This window comes from Grampus griseus, assembly GCF_964374135.1.
Source record: "Grampus griseus genome assembly, chromosome: 11".
In the NCBI taxonomy this organism is placed as follows: Eukaryota; Metazoa; Chordata; class Mammalia; order Artiodactyla; family Delphinidae; genus Grampus; species Grampus griseus.
The window spans coordinates 82479205-82501748 of NC_139005.1; the positions used below are offsets into that span (position 1 = coordinate 82479205).

The window sequence follows — 22544 nt, forward strand, 5'->3', positions numbered from 1 at the left end:
CAGTGCTAGAGAATTTGTGCTTAAATAGATTCTCAATTTGATTGTTTCTATCCTAAGACTCTGGAATCTAAACATTTGATTTATTACCACCTTTTTCCTTTTTAAAGTAGATCTCCCATTTGCTTAACTTTGTTTTGCTCTTTCCTAAATATTTGCCTGAGTCATAGGAAGTATGATCCAGTTTTTCTATAGGCAGAGATGGCCTTTGGTTTTTGACTAGAGATGCTGAGTTGAATCAGGTGCAGGCTCTCAAAAGCTGGCAGAGACCAGAGACTGTCTTTTATTCATTTCTGCATCCAGTGCTTAGAATAGAGCAGGCAGGTGCTCAGCCAGTGTGTGTAGAAGAGAATTCGGTGTGCATATTCTTAACTCAGTGGTTTTTGAACGTCCCAATGAAACAAACACACTCAGTGAGCACCTACTCTGGGTCAGTGCATCAGGAACTTGGTCCATAAAGATGAACTGGAGAGACGCTATAGGTACCCCCAAGGAGCTCCCAGTCTGGTGGCATCTTGACATTGCATGTGCCAGTCTTATCAGATAGTGTTTTGTGCCTTATCATTGACCAGAATTCTCTACTTATATCTGAACCCGATTGATTTTTAAGTCATGAGCATGGGCACTTCCATGCAAACTCCTTCAATGCCAAGGTTTTTGAAGGTACAAATTCTTCCTCCTGGTTGCAAGAATCAGTATTTGGGATGGTGGAAGGACCTGTGCAAAGGACTACTGAAAATGAATTACCCCAGTTGTTTTTATAGTTATCACCTCTGCTGTTGTGTCTGGAATTAATTCAACACTTCTCTTTGAATAGGAATTTGGTATGGAATTCTTGAAGGCATTGGAATTCTCTCTGTTATTACAAACGCATTTGTCATAGCGATCACATCTGACTTTATCCCTCGCTTGGTGTACGCTTATAAGTATGGACCTTGTGCAGGCCAAGGGGAAGCTGGGCAAAAGTAAGTGCGCCATAAAGCCATCATGAAATCCCCATTTCCTAGCCATCGTGTGCTGTTGGACACTCAGACAGAAGCCTCTGCATTGGAGCACATGGGACACAAGCCCAGGACAGAAGGCCTGTAGTGGGGAGGTGGAAATATGATACAATAACACTTTTGGCCAAAGAAAACACATTCTGATCTATTGAAGTGTTGGAAGTCATACAAGTCATAAAAGTTTTAGGTGGAATCCAATGTAAGAAAAGCAAAAAATCATTTTCCCCCCTCCTGCCCACCATGAATTCAGAAGTGTGTGGTATGCTAATGTGTGTAGCAAAAAAAGTGTTCCATGATATATAGTTATGCCATTTTTATGAGTTTATAAAAGTATAGTTATAATTTGATTCCTCTTGTGTCATGTGAAGACTGAAAATTTTACATGGGAAATGTGCAGTCATGTGCCAAGTACTCACAAGGTATTCCATAAATATTTGTGGAATAAGTAACTGAATGATTCTTTCCTGGCTGTGGACTTGACCAGTGTCTATATTACCACAGGCAAATTGGGTGAACTTAACTCGCTGAGAGATCAATACTATGGCATCACCTCAATGGTTCCCAAAGCCAGAGCTCTGTATTTCTGGTCAGCTAAAGTCTTGGCAAAATTATAATATGTCCCCTAGCTTTCATTTCTACACTCTTGGAAAAAAAGATAAAAAGTCCCAACATACTTTAGTGGGAAAAAATAAAACAACCCTGTTTGGCTAATGTCAAAATAATATAATTAATTGTGGGATTTAAATGTCTGTAGGTTAGAGTGGAATGTGTGTTGGGATCATAGGGTCCTTTTGGTTCCCCAGAAGTCATCTCACTTAGGCTCCTGCCTATTCCTACAAGCAGCCCTGCCTCTTAGTTTACTAGTCTGAACCAAACTAATTCATCCTCTCTAGCCAGGGTAGTTCCATCAGCCCCCAAGGAGTACAGTGCCACCAAATCAAGTCAGCTGAATTTATACACACCTGACCCAGGTCCAATTTCATTATTCATCCTACATAAATGCTCTAAGGCATAGATAACTGAAGGAGATAAAGCTCACAATCCAGCTATTTGAGGAAGCTTCTATAAAGTTCTTCACTCACCACGTGGCCATTAAATGTGAATTATCTAGCCACTGTAAGTGAGCATACCATCCCATTTCAAGAGAGATTTAAAGACTTACATGGTACTATGCATGCATTTCTTTCTACCTGTAACTGTTGTGAACATTCTCTGCTTGACTCAGCCTAGAAAAGCTTATCTTTGTTCAAACCACTTGCATGTATGTTTTGCGTTTGATTCTCAAAACAACGCGGGTAGCGGGATATACATCATTAGCCTCGCTTTGAAGGGCAGAAAGAGATTGAGAGAGGTTAAATCCATAATCACAAGGCAGAGTAACTGATGGAGCCCACACGAAGGTAAAGCCTAGACTCAGACAGTGCCCTTCATCCTGAACCTCACAGCCCTCGGGGCCCTTGCCAATAAGTGCTTATCCAACTCATCTAAGAGTCAACTCCCTGGGGTTTAAATCTTAATGGTTATTTCCATTCTTCCGCTACTTCAAATATGGTAATACCTTGTTCTGGAGGAAACCAAAAAATAAAGTGGGAACATTTATGTGCAGTTGATAATGAATCAAAGCTTTAGAATTTTGACAGCCTATTAGATTTAAGACAATGTTCATGGTGATTAGAATTTCTCTAAATAGCCTCCTTAATTCAGTTTTACTGAGCTCTTTGGGCCTTTTTTTTTTTTAAACAATGTTTCTCTTAAGAGCCTGTTGCTACCTTCAATATTTGTAGATCTACTTTTTATCTGCTAATCCATTAGTCTTATTTTTTCTTATTTTTATATTTTTCTTATTTTTTATATTTTTTACTTTATATTTTTATATAAAGTATTATAAAAGTATTATATTTTTATAAAAGTATTATATATTTATATATATAAAAGTATTATAAAAGTATTATATATTTATATATATAAAGTATTATAAAAGTATTATATATTTATATATATAAAAGTATTATTTATATAAAGTATTATATATTTTTATATAAAGTATTATAAAATACTTTATATTTTTCTTATTATTTCTTATTTTTCTTATTTTCAAATAGTTACATTTGTGTACGTTTCTTCATGAATCTTATTTTCTTCCCCACCAGCTACTCTATTATCCTTTTTAGGTTTTTTTCTTTTTCCAGTTTAAAAATGCTTCAGAGATGACTGAACTCATAGAGGAGCAGCATTGTCAAATTTTAGACGTCATAGGCTTTTAAGGTAGCATGTGCAGTCAGAGTGAGATCCCACTTAGATTAAATCCAGCTGTGGAAACGCCATATTTCAATTTAAATTGACCCTAAATCAACAGTATTCCAACCAAACCAATCACCTTTCTCCAAAACTCCAGGCTTCCCTCACCTTACACGTTTCCCTGGCTCCTCCATGGATGAGAATTTCACTCCTGTGTCCAGGGTCATTCAGTTCACAGGCCCCTTGTCCCTATGACAGCGTGCTTCAGTTACTCCTGGCTGCGCATTCCCCCCAGTCTCAACACTCGTCTGCTCAGCAGATCAGTCTTCAGCAGCACAGTGGGGAAGACATTCTCATTTTTCAGCCAGATCTGTACGTGAAAGGAATACTGTGGTTTGAGGCAGTGGTCTCCACACAGCAGGTACACAAGAATTTTTCAAATGTTTTCATCTTCCCTCTTAAGACATTCTGTCTTTCCAGCTGCCGGTGATCAGAGTGTTGTTCATTGCCTACAAAATGAAGGCACTTCGTCTTTCAGGGTATCTTCCCAAGGGCCCTTTAGAAAGAGCTTAGAGAACTAAAATCACCTCTGGGCAGACATCAGGAGACAGAAATTGTGAAGTAAAGTTGAAGATGTATATTATAAAATTGTTCTGTCAATCAGAGTTAAAATTTCAATCAGCAAACTAAATTTTTTTTCCAGAAAGCACAAATAACCAGGTTGATCCCTCACCCTCAATGAATGCAATAAACTAATTACTTTGTTATCAGGTAGACATGGATTAGAGTTTGGGAACATTCTCTAAGGATATATGCAGGCCTTAGAAAATTACTGTGAGGTATATACTTGGTCTAGTGGTATAAATCAAGCTGATTTTCCTGTAAAAATAGTGATACCATAAGGAGTTACAGATTTGATCAAGGACACAGTGCTCGAATTTTCACAGAATGAGCTACAAATATCTTAATGAACTATAAATAATGTATTTATATAAGCTATAAATCAATTAAATCGATCAACACCGAAACCAATTGCAAAGTTGTATTTCAGAAGATAAAGCTTATGGTTACAGAGGGCTACTCTTCTTATATCATAATGTCTGACGTTTTCAATGCAAGAAGTCAGAAGTCTACTTTCTTCTGTGCTTATCTCATTAGCCTAATTTATTACCTATAAAGTTATCTACAAATTAACCTATAAATAAATTAGTCATTTTTTCTACAAAGCATGTCTGACTTTAAATGCACAAACCTGACCTTATTTCCCCTTGCTTTTTTGCCCTTTCAACCCTATCCCCATGCTATTTGAGTCACAATGCCTAAAACCTCAAAAGCAAATTTAGTAGCGGAATTCAAAGACACTCTGCAGTGAGTTTGATCTGGAATCTACAGACTCAAAAGTCAACTTCTGATTCTGTTCTCTCCCTTGAAAATGATGAGAATGATCACTAGTTCATCCTCTTCCCCCATAGTAAAGGATGGAAACCGATAAGTAATGAATGGTTTTAAAACCAGAATTCTCACATTTAAATAAATGTCTTCTCAGAAGTTACTTGGAAAACATATGCATTCTAATTCAAACAATGCTGCCCTTGCATAAGACATTTTTCTGAATCTTCTTTCTTGGAAATGCCTTTAGACGCCATCTGCCAACCCCTTAAGAAAACTGACTTCATTATTTTATATTCTCAGGAAACTCTTCCTTTGTCTGCTACTTTTTTCTCCTTCCCTCTCACTTCTCCCTGATCATCAGTGTAGCCTTGTCTTTCCTCTGTCTCACCTGGAGCTGGGGGTGTGTCACAGTGAGGATACATAGACCTCCTGCCAGCAAACTTAGTAGACATGGGATCTTCTGCTGCCTTTGACCTTCCTGCTGTAACAATAGGTCACTGAGTTGACACACGGATGCCACTGGCTGAACTCTATGCGATGAAGTGTGGGAAACCTCATTTCCCTGAATTGATGAAGGTCTCAACTGTTTGATGTTGGCAAGCTAAGATTCTACCACAGTGAAAAGAATTAGATAAATGCCTAGAAAATTCAGTATTAGCAGTTCCTCTTCTTCCCTGATGATGGAAATTATATGGAAAGAAGACTTACTAGTTCCGTGTGTAATGCTTTGCACCCAGAAGGAGTACATGCCCACTAAAGGCACATTTTCAACTTGATTCATGACTGACATTACAGGAATATGCTTAATAAAGAGTTCAGCTATGTCTCCTTTTTATCTTTTATTTTGAATGTAAGGTATTCAGCCTGTGAGACGGGTAATTCATTCGAATTTGGGCTCTCTATTGAGTTTTTTTTAACAGAGTAGCCATGAGCAGCTTTAATCTTAGTAAAGCTCAGGGCTGCTGTGTGAGAGAAGAGTGTAGGAGGGGTTGTAATTATTCCATTTCAATGCTGGGCCTGCTTTTGCCAGTTTCCAGAGCACCTTTCACTTCCCACAGCTCAGCTCCTGAGAAGACTCTGCTCTATTCTGTATTTCACAAAACTGGCTCCCTCTCTGTGACAGCTAATCATCATCAAGACTCTGTTTTCATGTCATGTTCTAGGCAGTTCATAGATGAGGGAGAAATCATTTCAAATTACCTTTTTATGGAGTGATGGGAGAGGCCTGCTGCCAGTGGGAGTAGGGCGTGTTACACACGCACTGACCATTTGTTTCATCCATGAGTGACTGTTGACAAATGGGTCCTTCTGCTTGGTTCATTTCTTTTAAGGCCATGATGAAACCAGTGACTTGTCTTGAGCAAGACAACACATGCACAGAACCCATGTGCTCTCAGAACTATGTTTGTGTTATCACTTGGGTTTGGTATTCAGCAACTTTGGATAATCACATCAGACATGTTAATGAAGAGAGTCTGAAGACCATGATTTCTTCTTTCAATTAATAATTAAATATTTATTGACCTCCTGCTAGGTGCATGAAATAAAATACCACTCACATTTATTAAGATCTTGCTATAGGCTAAGCATTATATCACTTGCTTTACATATATCTTTTCATTTCATTCCCACAATGACCCTATGAGGTGGACACTTTTGTTGCTTTAAGAATTGCATAATTTGCCAAGATCACACGGCTAGAAAGCAGCAGAGCTACAATTTGACCCTAAAGCCCAAGTTTTTTGTATTGTAATATACTGACCCCCATTCCCCAACACAGAATGAAAGCCATGTCCTCAAGAAGCTTATAATCCCTGGGAGGTCCAGGCAATAGTTTTATTCCTGATCCATCTTCAAGACCTTGATAGAATCTCTGGTACTTTACATTGAATTCAATATTTACTGGATTCCTACACTGCACGAGACTGTCCGAGGATACCAAAATATCTGTGACACCTCTTCTGATCCAAAAAAGAAAAAAACCACTATAGTCCAAAGGAGAAGACATACATGTATGCTGCCAACTCTAGTATAAGCTATATGGCCATTGTGAAGTAAATAGAGCTGCACCACAAAGAGAAGGGGATGAGTCTTCTGACTGGAGGGATTAGGACATTTTCACAAAAGAGGTGACATCTCAGGTGGTGAACACTATTACCACTTGTAAACCATGAGTAAGGAATCCCAAGAGAAAAGACAACATGAGCAGAGGCATGAAAGTATAGGATACATGAAAGGAACATAATCTAGCATGACTGTAGCATGGGACGTGAGTTGGGAGGGGGGTTATATTCATACTAGTTATATTCAGGGCATTATGAGAAATTATAGATAATCATTAATGAAGGAATGTGATTATGTGTGCATATGTGTGTGTGTCATCAATGAAAGAAGTGGTGACTTACTTATGCTGATCATGCAATGCTTTTGCCCATTTCACTGAAGCACTGATTGGGGTAGTGATGGTCTAGATGATGATTCTGCACAAAAAGGACTATAACAAAAGAATGACTTGTTCTTCATTCAACATACCCAGGGCTTTTCAGTGTATTCCAACTTGAGTGCTGTGACAAGGCAGGTCCAAGTAAGGCACCTATAACTGCAGAGATTTCTAGGAAGTAGAGCCTTGGTGAATTGGATGCAGAGGTGATCAGAGTCCTAATTAGAGAATCTGTTTTCTTTTGTAGGTGCATGGTTGGCTATGTGAACGCCAGCTTGTCTGTATTCCGAATTTCTGACTTTGAGAACCGATCTGAGCCTGAGTCTGATGGCAGTGAGTTCTCGGGGACTCCTCTCAAGTATTGTAGGTAAGTGTGGCACTCTTAGCCTCAGCTGGGCTGGCTCTGCCGTGGGGAGGTGTTGCTCAGACAGTGGCCCTTTTTGACTGAGTGGATTTACGGCTGCGGTTCTCAAACTTGATTATGCATTACAATCCCCTGGAGAATTTTTAAATCTCTTTATGAGGCTGTGACCCAGACAGATTAAAACATAATCTCTGGGGTGAAACCCGGACTTCCAGATCCAGGAAGCCCATGTAAGAGGAACCCAAAGAGACCCCCACTAAGACATTATAATTAAAGTATCAAAAGTTAAGACAAGGAGAGAATATTAGAAGCAGCAAGAGAAAAACAATTTGTTACACACAGACATATGTCATTTTTGTGCACTTCGCAGATACTGCATTTGTTAAAAATTGAAGGTTCGTGACAACCCTGCATCGAGAAAGTCTGTCAGTGCTGTTTTTCTAACACCATTTGCTCACTTTGTGACTCTGTGTCACGTTTTGGTAATTCTCGCCGTATTTAGATTTTTTCATTATTATCATATTTGTTGTGGTGATCTATGATCAGTGATCTTTGATGTTACTATCGTAATTGTTTTGGGGTGCTACAAACCCTGCGCATATAAGACAGTGGACTTAATGTGTTCTGACTGCTCTGTTTCCCCATCTCTGCCTCTCCGTGGGTTCCCCTCTTCCCTGAGACAGAGTATTGAAATTAGGCCAATTCAATTAATAACCCTACAGTGGCCTCTGAGTGTTCAAGAGAAGGAAAGCCACACATCTCTCACTTTAAATCAAAAGCTAGAAATGACTAAGCTTAGTAAGGAAGGCAAGCTGAAAGCAGAGATAAGCCAAAAGGTAGGCCTCTTCCACCAAACAGTTTGCCAAGTTGTGAATGCAAAGGAAAAGCTCTTGAAGGAAAGTAAAAGTGCTACTCCAGTGAACACCAAAATGATAAGAAAGTGAAACAGCCTTACTGATGATCTGAAGAAAGTTTTAGTGGTCTGTACAGAAGATCAAACCAGCAAAAACATTCCCTTAAGCCAAAGCTTAATCCAGAGCAAGACCCTCACTCTCTCAATTCTGTGAGGGCCAAGAGAGGTAAGGAAGCTACAGAAAAGTTGGAAGCTAGCAGAGGTTAGTTCATGAGGTTTAAGAAGCAGCACCCATAACATGCAAGTGCTGATGTAGAAGCTACAGCAATTTGGTTCAAGATGGCGGAGTAGAAGGACGTGCGCTCACTCCCCCTTGCGAGAGCACCAGAATCACAACTAACTGCTGAATAATCATCGACAGGAAGACACTGGAACTCACCAAAAAAGATACCCCACACCCAAAGACAAAGGAGAAGCCACAGTGAGATAGCAGGAGGGGTACAATCACAATAAAATCAAATCCCATAACCACTGGGTAGGTGACTCGAAAACTGGAGAACAATTACACCACATAAGTCCACCCACTGAGTGAAGGTTCTGAACCCCACATCATGCTTCCCAATCTGGGGGTCTAGCAATGGGAGAAGCAATTCCCAGAGAATCACACTTTGAAGGCTAGCAGGATTTGATTGCAGGACTTCGACAGGACAGGGGGAAACAGAGACTCCACTCTTGGAGGGCACACACAAAGTAGTCTGCTTATCAGGACCCAGGGGGAAGGAGCAGTGACCCCATAGGAGAATGAACAGACCTACCTGCTAGTGTTGGAGGGTCTTCTGCAGAGGCCAGGGGTGGCTGTGGCTCACCATGAGGACAAGGACACTGGCAGCAGAAGTTCTGGTAAGTACTCCTTGGCGTGAACCCTCCCAGAGTCCACCATAAGACCCACCAAAGAACCTCTAGCTCCAGTGCTGTGTCCCCTCAGGCCACACAACCAACAGGGAGGGAACTCAGCCCCATCCATCAGCAGACAAGCAGATTAAAGTTTTACTGAGCTCTGACCACCAGAGAAACACCCAGCTCTACTCACCACCAGTTCCTCCAATCAGGAAGCTTGCACAACACTCTTAGATAGCCTCATCCACCAGAGAGCAGGCAGCAGAAGCAAGAAGAACTAGAGTCCTGCAGCCTGTGGAACGAAAACCACATTCACAGAAAGATAGACAAAATGAAAAGGCAAAGGGCTATGTACCAGATGAAGTAACAAGATAAAACCCCAGAAAAACAACTAAATGAAGTGGAGATAGGCAACCTTCCAGAAAAGGAATTCAGAATAATGATAGTGAAGATGATCCAGGCCCTCAGAAAAAGAATGGAGGCAAAGATTGAGAAGATGCAAGAAGTGTTTAACAAAGACCTAGAAGAATTAAAGAACAAACACCTAGAAGAATTAAAGAACAAACAGAGATGAACAATACAATAACTGAAATGAAAAATACACTAGAAGGAATCAACAGCAGAATAACTGAGGCAGAAGAACGGATAAGTGACCAGGAAGACAGAATGGTGGAATTCACTGCCATGGAACAGAATAAAGAAAAAGAATGAAAAGAAATGAAGACAGCCTAAGAGACCTCTGGGACAAAATTCAAACACACCAACATTCTCAGTATAGGGGTCCCAGAAAAAAAAAAGAGAGAGAAAAAGGACCCAAGAAAATATTTGAAGAGACTATAGTCGAAAACTTCCCTAACATGGGAAAGGAAATAGCCACCCAAGTGCAGGAAGCACAGAGAGTCCCAGGCAGGATAAATCCAAGGAGAAACACACTGAAATCAGAATTTACTGATTTTGTCAGTAATCAAACTGACTAAAATTAAAGACAAAGAAAAATTATTAACAGATAACATACAAGGGAACTCCCATAAGGTTAACAGCTGATTTCTCAGCAGAAACTGTACAAGCCAGAAAGGAGTGGCATGATATATTTAAAGTGATGAAAGGGAAGAACCTACAACCAAAATTACTTGACCCAGCAAGGATCTCATTCAGATTCGACGGAGAAATCAAAAGCTTTACAGACAAGCAAAAGCTAAGAGAATTCAGCACCACCAAACCAGCTCTACAACAAATGCTAAAGGAACTTTTCTAGTGGGAAACACAAGAGAAGAAAAGGACCTACACAAACAAACCCAAAACAATTAAGAAAATGGTAATAGGCACATACATATTGATAATTACCTTAAACGTGAAGGGATTAAATGCTCCAACCAAAAGACACAGGCTTGCTGAATGGATAGAAAAACGAGACCCATATATATGCTGTCTACAAGAGACACACTTCAGACCTACGAACACATACAGACTGAAACTGAGGAGATGGAAAAAGATATTCCATGCAAATGGAAATCAAAAGAAAGCTGAAGTAGCAATGCTCATATCAAATAGACATTAAAATAAAGAATGGTACAAGAAACAAGGAAGCACACCACATAATGATCAAGGGATCAATCCAAGAAGAAAATATAACAATTATAAACATATATGCACCCAACATAGGAGCACATCAATACATAAGGCAAATGCTAACAGCTATAAAAGAGGAAATCAACAGTAACACAATAATAGTGGGGGACTTTAACACCTCACTTACACCAATGGACAGATCATCCACAAGAAAATTAATAAGGAAACACAAGCTTTAAATAACACAATAGACCAGATAGATTTAACTGATATATATAGGACATCCGAAAACAGCAGATTACACTTTATTCTCAAGTGCACATGGAACATTCTCCTGGACAGATCACATCTTGGGTCAAAAATCAAGGCTTGGAAAATTTAAGAAAATTGAAATCATATCAAGCATCTTATCTGAACAAAACACTATGAGATTAGAAATAAATTACAGAGGAAAAAAAGGTAAAAAACACAAACATATGGAGGCTAAACAATACATTACTAAATAACCAAGAGATCACTAAAGAAATCAGAGAGGAAATCAAAAAATACCTAGAGACAAATGACAACGAAAACACAATGATCCAAAACCTGTGTGATGCAGCAAAAGCAGTTCTAAGAGGGAAGTTTATAGCAATAAAATCCTACCTATCCTACCTCAAGAAACAAGAAAAATCTCAAATAAACAATCTAACCTTACATCTAAAGGAACTAGAGGAAGAACAAACAAGACCCAAAGTTAGTAGAAGGAAAGAAATCATAAAGATCAGAGCAGAAATAAATGATACAGAAACAAAGAAAACAATAGCAAAGATCAATAATACTAAAAGCTGGTTCTTTGAGAAGATAAACAAAATTGATAAACATTTAGCCAGACTTATCAAGAAAAAGAGGGAGAGGACTCAAATCAATAAAATTAGAAATGAAAAAGGAGAAGTTAAACAGGCACTGCAGAAATACAAAGCATCACATGAGACTACTACAAGCAACTCTATGCCCCAAAAATGGACAACCTGGAAGAAATGGACAATTTCTTAGAAAGGTATAACCTTCCAAGACTGAACCAGGAAGAAATAGAAAATTTGAACAGACCAATCACAAGTAATGAAATTGAAACTGTGATTAAAAATCTTCCAACAAACAAAAGCCCAGGACCAGATGGCTTCACAGCTGAATTCTATCAAACATTTAGAGAAGAGCTAACACCCATCCTTCTCAAACTCTTCCAAAAAACTGGAGAGGAAGGAACATTCCCAAACTCATTCTATGAGGACACCATCACCCTGATACCAACACCAGACAAAGATATTACAAAAAAGAAAATTGCAGACCACTACCACTGATGAATATAGATGCAAAAGTCCTCAACAAACTACTAGCAAACAGAATCCAACAACACATTAAAAAGATCATACACCAGAATCATGTGGGATTTCTCTCAGGGATGCAAGGAGTCTTCAGTATATGCAAGTCAATCAGTGTGATACACCATATTAACAAATTGAAGAATAAAAACCATATGATCATCTCAATAGATGCAGAAAAAGCTTTTGACAAAATTCAACACCCATTTATGATAAAAACTCTCCAGAAAGTGGGCACAGAGGGAACCTACCTCAACATAATAAAGGCCATATACGACAAACCCACAGCAAACATCATTCTCAATGGTGAAAAACTGAAAGCATTTCCTCTAAGGTCAGGAACAAGACAAGGATGTCCACTGTCACCACTATTATTCAAGATAGTTTTGGAAGTCCTAGCCACAGCAATCAGAGAAGAAAAAGAAAGAAAAGAAATGCAAATTGGAAAAGAAGTAAAACTGTCACTGTTTGCAGATGACATGATACTATACATAGAAAATCCTAAATATGCCACCAGAAAACTACTAGAGCTCATCAATGAATTTGGTAAAGTTGCAGGATGCGAAAGTAATGCACCGAAATCTCTTGCATTCCTATACACTAACAACGAAAGATCAGAAAGAGAAATTAAGGAAAGAATCCCATTCACCACTGCAACAAAAAGAATAAAATACCTAGGTGTAAACCTACCTAAGGAGGTAAAAGACGTGTACTCAGAAAACAATAAGACACTGATGAAAGAAATTAAAGGTGACACAAACAGATGGAGAGACATACGATGTTCTTGGATTGGAAGACTCAATATTGTGAAAATGACTACACTACCCAAAGCAATCAATCTACAGATTCAATGCAATCCCTATCAAATTACCAATGGCATTTTTTACAGAACTAGAACAAAAACCTTAAAATTTGAGGAGGGGGAAGATGGCGGAAGAGTAAGACGCAGAGATCACCTTCCTCCCCACAGATACACCAGAAATACATCTACACGTGGAACAACTCCTACAGAACACCTACTGAACGCTGGCAGAAGACCTCAGACTTCCCAAAAGGCAAGAAACTCCCCCACGTACCTGGGTAGGGCAAAAGAAAAAAGAACAAACAGAGACAAAAGAACAGGGACACGACCTGCACCAGTGGGAGGGAGATGTGAAGGAGGAAAGGTTTCCACACACTAGGAAGCCCCTTTGCGGGCAGAGACTGTGGGTGGCGGAGGGGGAAAGCTTCGGATCCGTGGAGGAGAGTGCAGCATCAGGGGTGTGGAAGGCAAAACAGTGAGATTCCCGCACAGAGGATCGGTGCCGACTGGCACTCACCAGCCCGAGAGGCTTGTCTGCTCACCCGCCGGGGCAGGTGGGGCTGGGAGCTGAGGCTCGGCTTTGGTCGGAGCGCAGGGAGAGGACTGGGATGGCGGCGTGAACACAGTCTGCAGGGGGTTGTTGCACCACGGCTAGCCGGGAGGGAGTCTGGGGAGAAGTGTGGACCTGCCGAAGAGGCAAGAGACTTTTTCTTCCCTCTTTGTTTCCTGGTGCGCAAGGAGAGGGGATTAAGAGTGCTGCTTACAGGAGCTCCAGAGATAGGCGCGAGCCGCGGCTAAAAGCACGGACCCCAGAGACGGGCATGAGACGCCAAGGCTGCTGCTTCCGCCACCAAGAAGCCTGTGTGCGAGCACAGGTCACTATCCACACCCCCATTCTGGGGAGCCTGTGCAGCCCGCCACTGCCAGGGTCCCAGGATCCAGGGACAACTTCCCCGGGAGAGCGCACAGCGCGCCTCAGGCTGGTGCAACATCATGCTGGCGTCAGCCGCCGCAGGCTCACCCCGCATCCGTACCCCTCCCTTCCCCCAGGCTGAGTAAGCCAGAACCCCCTAAGCAGCTGTTCCTTTAACGCCGTCCTGTCTGAGCAAAGAACAGACGCCCTCCGGCTACCTACACGCAGAGGTGGGGCCAAATCCAAAGCTGAGCCCCAGGAGCTGTGCAAACAAAGAAGAGAAAGGGAAATCTCTCCCAGCAGCCTCAGAAGCAGCGGATTAAAGCTCCACAATCAACTTGATGTACCCTGCATCTGTGGAATACATGAATAGACAACGAATCATCCCAAATTGAGGAGGTGGACTTTGAGAGCAAGATTTATTATTTTTTCCCATTTTCCTCTTTTTGTGAGTGTGTATGTGTATGCTTCTGTGTGAGATTTTGTCTGTATAGCTTTGCTTTCACCATTTGTCCTAGGGTTCTATCCATCCGTTCTTTGTTTTCTTAAAACATTTTTCTTAATAATTATTTTTTATTTTAATAACTTTATTTTATCTTACATTATTTTACTTTATTTTATCCTCTTTCTTTCTTTCTACTTTTTCCCCCTTTTATTCTGAGCTGTGTGCATGAAAGAATCTTGGTGCTGCAGCCAGGAGTCAGTGCTGTGCCTCTGAGGTGGGAGAGCCAACTTCAGGACACTGCTCCACAAGACACCTCCAAGCTCCACATAATATCAAACAGCGAAAATCTCCCACAGATCTCCATCTCAACACCAGCACCCAGCTTCACTCAACGACCAGCAGGCTACAGTGCTGGACACTCTGTGCCAAACAACTAGCAAGACAGGAACACAACCCCACCCATTAGCAGAGAGGCTGCCTAAAATCATAAGTCCACAGAAACCTCAAAACACACCACCAGACAAGGACCTGCCCACCAGAAAGACAAGATCCAGCCTCATCCACCAGAACACAGGCACTAGTCCCCTCCACCAGGAAGCCTACACAACCCACTGAACCAACTTTAGCCAATGGGGACAGACACCAAAAACAACGGGAACTACAAACCTGCAGCCTGCAAAAAGGAGACTCCAAACACAGTAAGATAAGCAAAATGAGAAGACAGAAAAACACGCAGAGATGAAGGATCAAGATGAAAACCCACCAGACCTAACAAATGAAAAGGAAATAGGCAGTCTACCTGAAAAAGAATTCAGAATAATGATAGTAAAGATGATCCAAAATCTCGGAATTAGAGAAAATGCAAGAAACATTTAACAAGGACCTAGAAGAACTAAAGATGAAACAAGCAATGATAAACAACACAATAAATGAAATTAAAAATACTCTAGTTGGGGGCTTCCCTGGTGGCGCAGTGGATAAGAGTCTGCCTGCCAATGCAGCAGACACAGGTTCAATCTCTGGTCTGGGAAGATCCCACATGCTGTGGAGCAACTAAGCCCAGGTGCCACAACTACTGAGCCTGCGTGTCATAACTACTGAAGCCCGCGCGCTTAGAGCCCACGCACTGCAACGATGAGAAGCCCCACTCGCCGCAACTAAGACCCAATGCAGCCAAAACAAAATAAATAAATTAAAAAAAAATACTCTAGTTGGGATCAATAGCAGAATAACTGAGGCAGAAGAACGAATAAGTGACCTGGAAGATAAAATAGTGGAAATTACTGCAGAGTAGAATAAAGAAAAAAGAATGAAAAGAACTGAGGACAGCCTCAGAGACCTCTGGGACAACATTAAGCGCACCAACATTCGAATTATAGGGGTTCCAGAAGAAGAAGAGAAAAAGAAAGGGACTGAGAAAATATTTGAAGAGATTATAGTTGAAAACTTCCCTAATATGGGAAAGGAAATAGTTAATCAAATTCAGGAAGCACAGAGAGTCCCATACAGGATAAATCCAAGGAGAAACTTGCCAAGACACATATTAATCAAACTGTCAAAAATTAAATACAAATAAAACATATTAAAAGCAGCAAGGGAAAAATAACACACAAGGGAATCTCCATAAGGTTAACAGTTGATCTTTCAGCAGAAACTCTGCAAGCCAGAAGGGAGTGGCAGGACATATTTAAAGTGATGAAGGAGAGAAACCTACAACCAAGATTACTCTACCCAGCAAGGATCTCATTCAGATTTGATGGAGAAATTAAAACCTTTACAGACAAGCAAAAGCTGAGAGAGTTCAGCACCACCAAACCAGCTTTACAACAAATGCTAAAGGAACTTCTCTAGTCAAGAAACACAGGAGAAGGAAAAGACCTACAATAATGAACGCAGAACAATTAAGAAAATGGGAATAGAAACATACATATATATAATTACCTTAAATGTAAATGGATTAAATGCTTCCACCAAAAGACACAGATTGGCTGAATGGATACAAAAGCAAGACCCATATATATGCTGTCTACAAGAGACCCACTTCAGACCTAGAGACACATACAGACTGAAAGGGGATGGAAAAAGATATTCCATGCAAATGGAAATCAAAAGAACGCTGGAGTAGCAATTCTCATATCACACAAAATAGACTTTAAAGTAAAGACTATTAGAAGAGACAAAGAAGGACACTACATAATGATCAAGGGATCGATCCAAGAAGAAGATATAACAATTGTAAATATTTATGCACCCAACACAGGAGCATCTCAATACATAAGGCAAATGCTAACAGCCATAAAAGGGGAAATTGACAGTAACACAATCATAGCAGGGAATTTTAACACACCATTTCACCAATGGACAGACCATCCAAAATGAAAATAAATAAGGAAACACAAACTTTAAATGACACATTAAACAAGATGGACTTAATTGATATTAAAAGGACAATCTATCCAAAGAAAACAGATTACACTTTCTCCTCAAGTGCTCATGGAACATCCTCCAGGATAGATCATATCCTGGGTCACAAATCAAGCCTTGGTAAATTTAAGAAAATTGAAATTGTATCAAGTATCTTTTCCAAACACAACGCTATGAGATTAGATGTCAATTACAGGAAAAGATCTGTAAAAAATACAAACACATGGAGGCAAAACAATACACTACTTAATAACAAAGTGATCACTGAAGAAATCAAAGAGGAAATAAAAAAATACCTAGAAACAAATGACAATGGAGACACGACAACCCAAAACCTATGGGATGCAGCAAAAGCAGTTCTAAGAGGGAAGTTTATAGCAATACAATCCTTCCTTAAGAAACAGGAAACATCTCGAATAAACAACCTAACCTTGCACCTAAAGCAATTAGAGAAAGAAGAACAAAAAAAACACAAAGTTAGCAGAAGGAAAGAAATCATAAAGATCAGATCAGAAATAAATGAAAAAGAAATGAAGGAAACTATAGCAAAGATCAATAAAACTAAAAGCTGGTTCTTTGAGAAGATAAACAAAATTGATAAACCATTAGCCAGACTCATCAAGAAAAAAAGGGAGAAGACTCAAATCAATAGAATTAGAAATGAAAAAGGAGAAGTAACAACTGACACTGCAGAAATACAAAAGATCATGAGAGATTACTACAAGCAACTCTATGCCAATAACATGGACAACCTGGAAGAAATGGACAAATTCTTAGAAATGCACAACCTGCCAAGACTGAATCAGGAAGAAATAGAAAATATGAACAGACCAATCACAAGCACTGAAATTGAAACTGTGATTAAAAATCTTCCAACAAACAAAAGCCCAGGACCAGATGGATTCACTGGCGAATTCTATCAAACATTTAGAGAAGAGCTAACACCTATCCTTCTCAAACTCTTCCAAAATATAGCAGAGGGAGGAACACACCCAAACTCATTCTACGAGGCCACCATCACCCTGATACCGAAACCAGACAAGGATGTCACAAAGAAAGAAAACTACAGGCCAATATCACTGATGAACATAGATGCAAAAATCCTCAACAAAATACTAGCAAACAGAATCCAACAGCACATTAAAAGGATCACACACCATGGTCAAGTGGGGTTTATTCCAAGAATGCAAGGATTCTTCAATATACGCAAATCAATCAACATTGATACACTATATTAACAAATTGAAGGAGAAAAACCATATGATCATCTCAATAGATGCAGAGAAAGCTTTTGACAAAATTCAACACCCATTTATGAAAAAAACCCTGCAGAAAGTAGGCATAGAGGGAAATTTCCTCAACATAATAAAGGCCATATATGACAAACCCACAGCCAACATCATCCTCAATGGTGAAAAACTGAAAGCATTTCCACTAAGGTAAGGAACAAGACAAGGTTGCCCATTCTCACCTCTCTTATTCAACATAGTTTTGGAAGTTTAACCACAGCAATCAGAGAAGAAAAGGACATAAAAGGAATCCAAATTGGAAAAGAAGAAGTAAAGCTGTCACTGTTTGCAGATGACATGATACTATACACAGAGAATCCTAAAGATGCTACCAGAAAACTCCTAGAGCTAATCAATGAATTTGGTAAAGTAGCAGGATACAAAATTAAGGCACAGAATTCTCTTGCATTCCTATACACTAATGATGAAAAATATGAAAGAGAAATTAAGGAAGCACTCCCATTTACCAGTGCAACAAATGTTGAAAGCCCAGAGATAAACCCATGGACATATGGTCACCTTATCTTTGATAAAGGAGGCAGGAATGTACAGTGGAGAAAGGACAGCCTCTTCAATAATTGGTGCTGGGAAAACTGGACAGTTACATGTAAAAGTATGAGATTAGATCACTCCCTAACACCATATACAAAAATAAGCTCAAAATGGATTAAAGACCTAAATGTAAGGCCCTCAGAAACTATCAAACTCTTAGAGGAAAACATAGGCAGAACACTCTATGACATTAATCACAGCAAGATCCATTTTGACCCACCTCCTAGAGAAATGGAAATAAAAACAAAAGTAAACAAATGGGACCTAATGAAACTTCAAAGCTATTGCACAGCAAAGGAAACCATAAACAAGACAAAAAGACAACCCTCAGAATGGGAGAAAATATTTGCAAACGAAGCAACTGACAAAGGATTAATCTCCACATTTTATAAGCAGCTCATGCAGCTCAATAACAAAAAAGAAACAACCCAATCCAAAAATGGGCAGAAGATCTAAATAGACATTTCTCCAAGGAAGATATACAGATTGTCAACAAACACATGAAAGAATGCTCAACATCATTAATCATTAGAGAAATGCAAATCAAAACTACAATGAGATATCATCTCACACCAGTCAGAATGGCCATCATCAAAAAATCTAGAAACAATAAATGCTGGAGAGGGTGTGGAGAAAAGGGAACACTCTTGCACTGCTGGTGGGAATGTGAATTGGTACAGCCCCTGTGGAGAACAGTATGGAGGTTCCTTATAAAACTACAAATAGAACTACCATATGACCCAGCAATCCCACTACTGGGCATATACCCTGAGAAAACCATAATTCAAAAAGAGTCATGTACCAAAATGTTCATTGCAGCTCTATTTACAATAGCCCGGAGATGGAAACAACCTAAGTGTCCATCACTGGATGAATGGATAAAGAAGATGTGGCACATATATACAATGGAATATTACTCAGCCATAAAAAGAAACGAAATTGAGTTATTTGTAGTGAGGTGGATGGACCTAGAGTCTGTCATACAGAGTGAAGTAAGCCAGAAAGAGACAAATACCGTATGCTAACACATATATATGGAATATAAGGGAAAAAATGTCATGAAGAACCTAGGGGTAAGACGGGAATAAAGACACAGACCTACTAGAGAATGGACTTGAGGATATGGGGAGGGGGAAGGGTAAGCTGTGACAAAGTGAGAGAGTGGCATGGACATATACACACTACCAAATATAAAACAGATAGCTAGTGGGAAGCAGCCGCATAGCACAGGGAGATCAGCTTGGTGCTTTGTGACCACCTGGATGGGTGGGATAGGGAGTGTGGGAGGGAGGGAGATGCAAGAGGGAGGAGATATGGGAACATATGTATATGTATAACTGATTCACTTTTTTATAAGGCAGAAATTACCACACCATTGTAAAGCAATTATACTCCAATAAAGATGTAAAAAAAAAAATCTTAAAATTTGTATGGAGGCAAAAAAGACCCCAAATAGCCAAAGCAATTGAGAAAGAAAAACAGAGCTGGAAGAATCAGGCTCCCTGACTTCAGACTATATTACAAAGCTACAGTAATCAAAACAGTATGGTACTGGCACAAAAACGGAAATAGATGGAACAGGATAGAAAGCCCAGAAATAAACCCATACACCTATGGTCAATTAATCTACAACAAAGGAGGTAAGAATATACAATAGAGGAAAGACAGTCTCTTCAATAAGTGTTTCTGTGAAAATTGGACAGCTACATGTAAAAGAATGAAATTAGAACACTCCCTAACACCATACACAAAAATAAACTCAAAATGGCTTAAAGACCTAAATGTAAGACCAGATAGGATGAAACTCCTAGAGGAAAACACAGGCAGGACACTCTTTGACATAAATCGCCACAATATCTTTTTGGATCCATCTCCTAGAGTAATGGAAATAAAAACAAAAATAAACAAATTGTACCTAATTAAACTTAAAAGCTTTTGCACAGCAATGGAAACCATCAACAAAATGAAAAGACAACCTACAAATGGGAGAAAATATTTTCAAATGATGCTACTGAGAAGGGATTAATTTCCAAACTATACAAACAGCTCATAGAGCTCTATATCAAAAAAACAACCCAATCAAAAAATGAACAGAAGATATAGACATTTCTCCAAAGAAGAGATACAGATGGCCAAAAGGCACATGAAAAACTGCTTGAAATCACTAATTATTAGAGAATTCAAATCAAAACTATAATGAGGTATTGCCTCACACCAGTCTGAATGGGCATCATCAAAAAGTCTAAATAAATGCTGGAGAGGGTGTGGAGAAACGGGAACTCTCCTACACTGTTGGTGGGAATGTAAATTGGTACAGTGACTATTGAGAACAGTATGGAGGTTGCTTAAAAAACTAAAAGTAGAGCTACCATAGATCCTGCAATCACAATCCTGGGCATATATCTGGAGAAAACCATAATTTGGAAAGATACACGCACCCCAATGTTCATTGCAGCAGTATTTACAATAGCCAAGGCCTGGAAGCAACCTAAATGTCCATCAACAGAGGAATGGATAAAGAAGATGTGGTACATATATACAATGGAATATTACTCAGCCATTAAAAATAATGAAATAATGCCATTTGCAGCAACATGGGTGGACCTACAGCTTATCATACTAAGTGAAGTAAGCGAGATAGAGAAAGAAATATCATATGATACCATTTAAATTTGGAATCTTAAAAAAAAAAGATACAAATGATCTTATTTCCAAAACAGAGACTCACAGACATAGAAAACAACTTATAGACTCACAGACTCACAGACATAGAAAACAACTTACATAAGAAAACTTATGGTTACCAAAGGGGGAAAGGGGGGTGGGTGAGGGATAAATTAGGAGATTGGGATTAACATATACTCACTACTATATATAAAATAGATAACCAATAAGGACCTACTGTATGGCACAGGGAACTATACTCAATATTTCATAATAACCTATAAGGATTATTACAAAATCTGAGGAAGAGTATACATATATATATTCTGAACTGCTGTGCTGTAAACCTGAAACTAACACGATATTGTAAATTGACTATACTTCAATTTTTAAAAAGTTGCTAAGGAAGTAGATCTTAAAAGTTCTCATCACAAGAAAACAAGTTTTTTTAATAATAAATAAAAGCAGAATCCAGAGTACTATGTAGAGCACTGCAACCAACTTTTACCCAAAGGGCATTTGCTGAACTGGGTAGACTTAACAGTTTGTTTTTTAAAGCTTTACATGGTTAGGGAATTTGAAAGGAAATAGAGAAATGACCAGCTTGTGAGTATAAATCGAAATATACACTACATAAAACCACAATATAGTCATACTAGCGTCTGTTGTACAGCAATGGCCACATGCAACAGCACAGATAAATCTTAGTAGCACAATGCTAAAAAAAAAAAAAAAAAAAAAGCAAGTCTCAGAAGGCTGCGTACCATATAGCATCCTTTCTAGAGAGTTCAAGACAAACAAAACTGAACAATATCATATTCAGACAAATGAATATACATAACAAAAATATGTTAATGATAAAAATGAAGTTCAGGATAAGGGAAGCAAAGAGATGAGATGAAGGAGGAGCCCAGAGGCGGATATAAGTTCCCGGTAATATTTTAATTCTCGGGTTGCATGGAGGATTTATGATCGTTCATTATGTTATTAAACTATTAAATACATATACATAAAAATTGCAGAAAAGAAGAACATGAATGGACCCATAAGATTAGTTATAAAAACTAAGAATTGTGATTAGTCCAATTTTGTGCAACAGAGGGCCAAAATAATGTTATAAAGAAATGCAAAGGATGAAGAACTGTCAAGATATTTTTGAAGAATAACAAGGTGGATATTTACCTTACATTAGATATAGTATAAAATCATAATAATTATATCAGTGTGGTGTTTAACATAAAAATAGAAAATGGAATAGAAATGAGAACTCAAAAATAAATTGTGCAATAAAAATGTACTCACAAAATAAAACATACAGTATGATTCCATTTATATAGAATTCA

General features: G+C 39.0%; 1 protein-coding gene across 1 annotated transcript in view; it reads left to right on the forward strand.

Annotated features, from left to right (window-relative positions):
- The window catches only part of ANO4 (anoctamin 4), a gene marked incomplete at both ends in the record, with an annotated part of 446527 nt that overhangs the window by 417755 nt on the left and 6228 nt on the right, over nt 1-22544 (forward strand). The window contains 2 exons of the mRNA XM_082666182.1: nt 815-962; nt 7316-7435. Coding sequence (XP_082522308.1) covers nt 815-962; nt 7316-7435 — 268 coding nt within the window. The remainder of the gene's footprint in view (nt 1-814; nt 963-7315; nt 7436-22544) is intronic.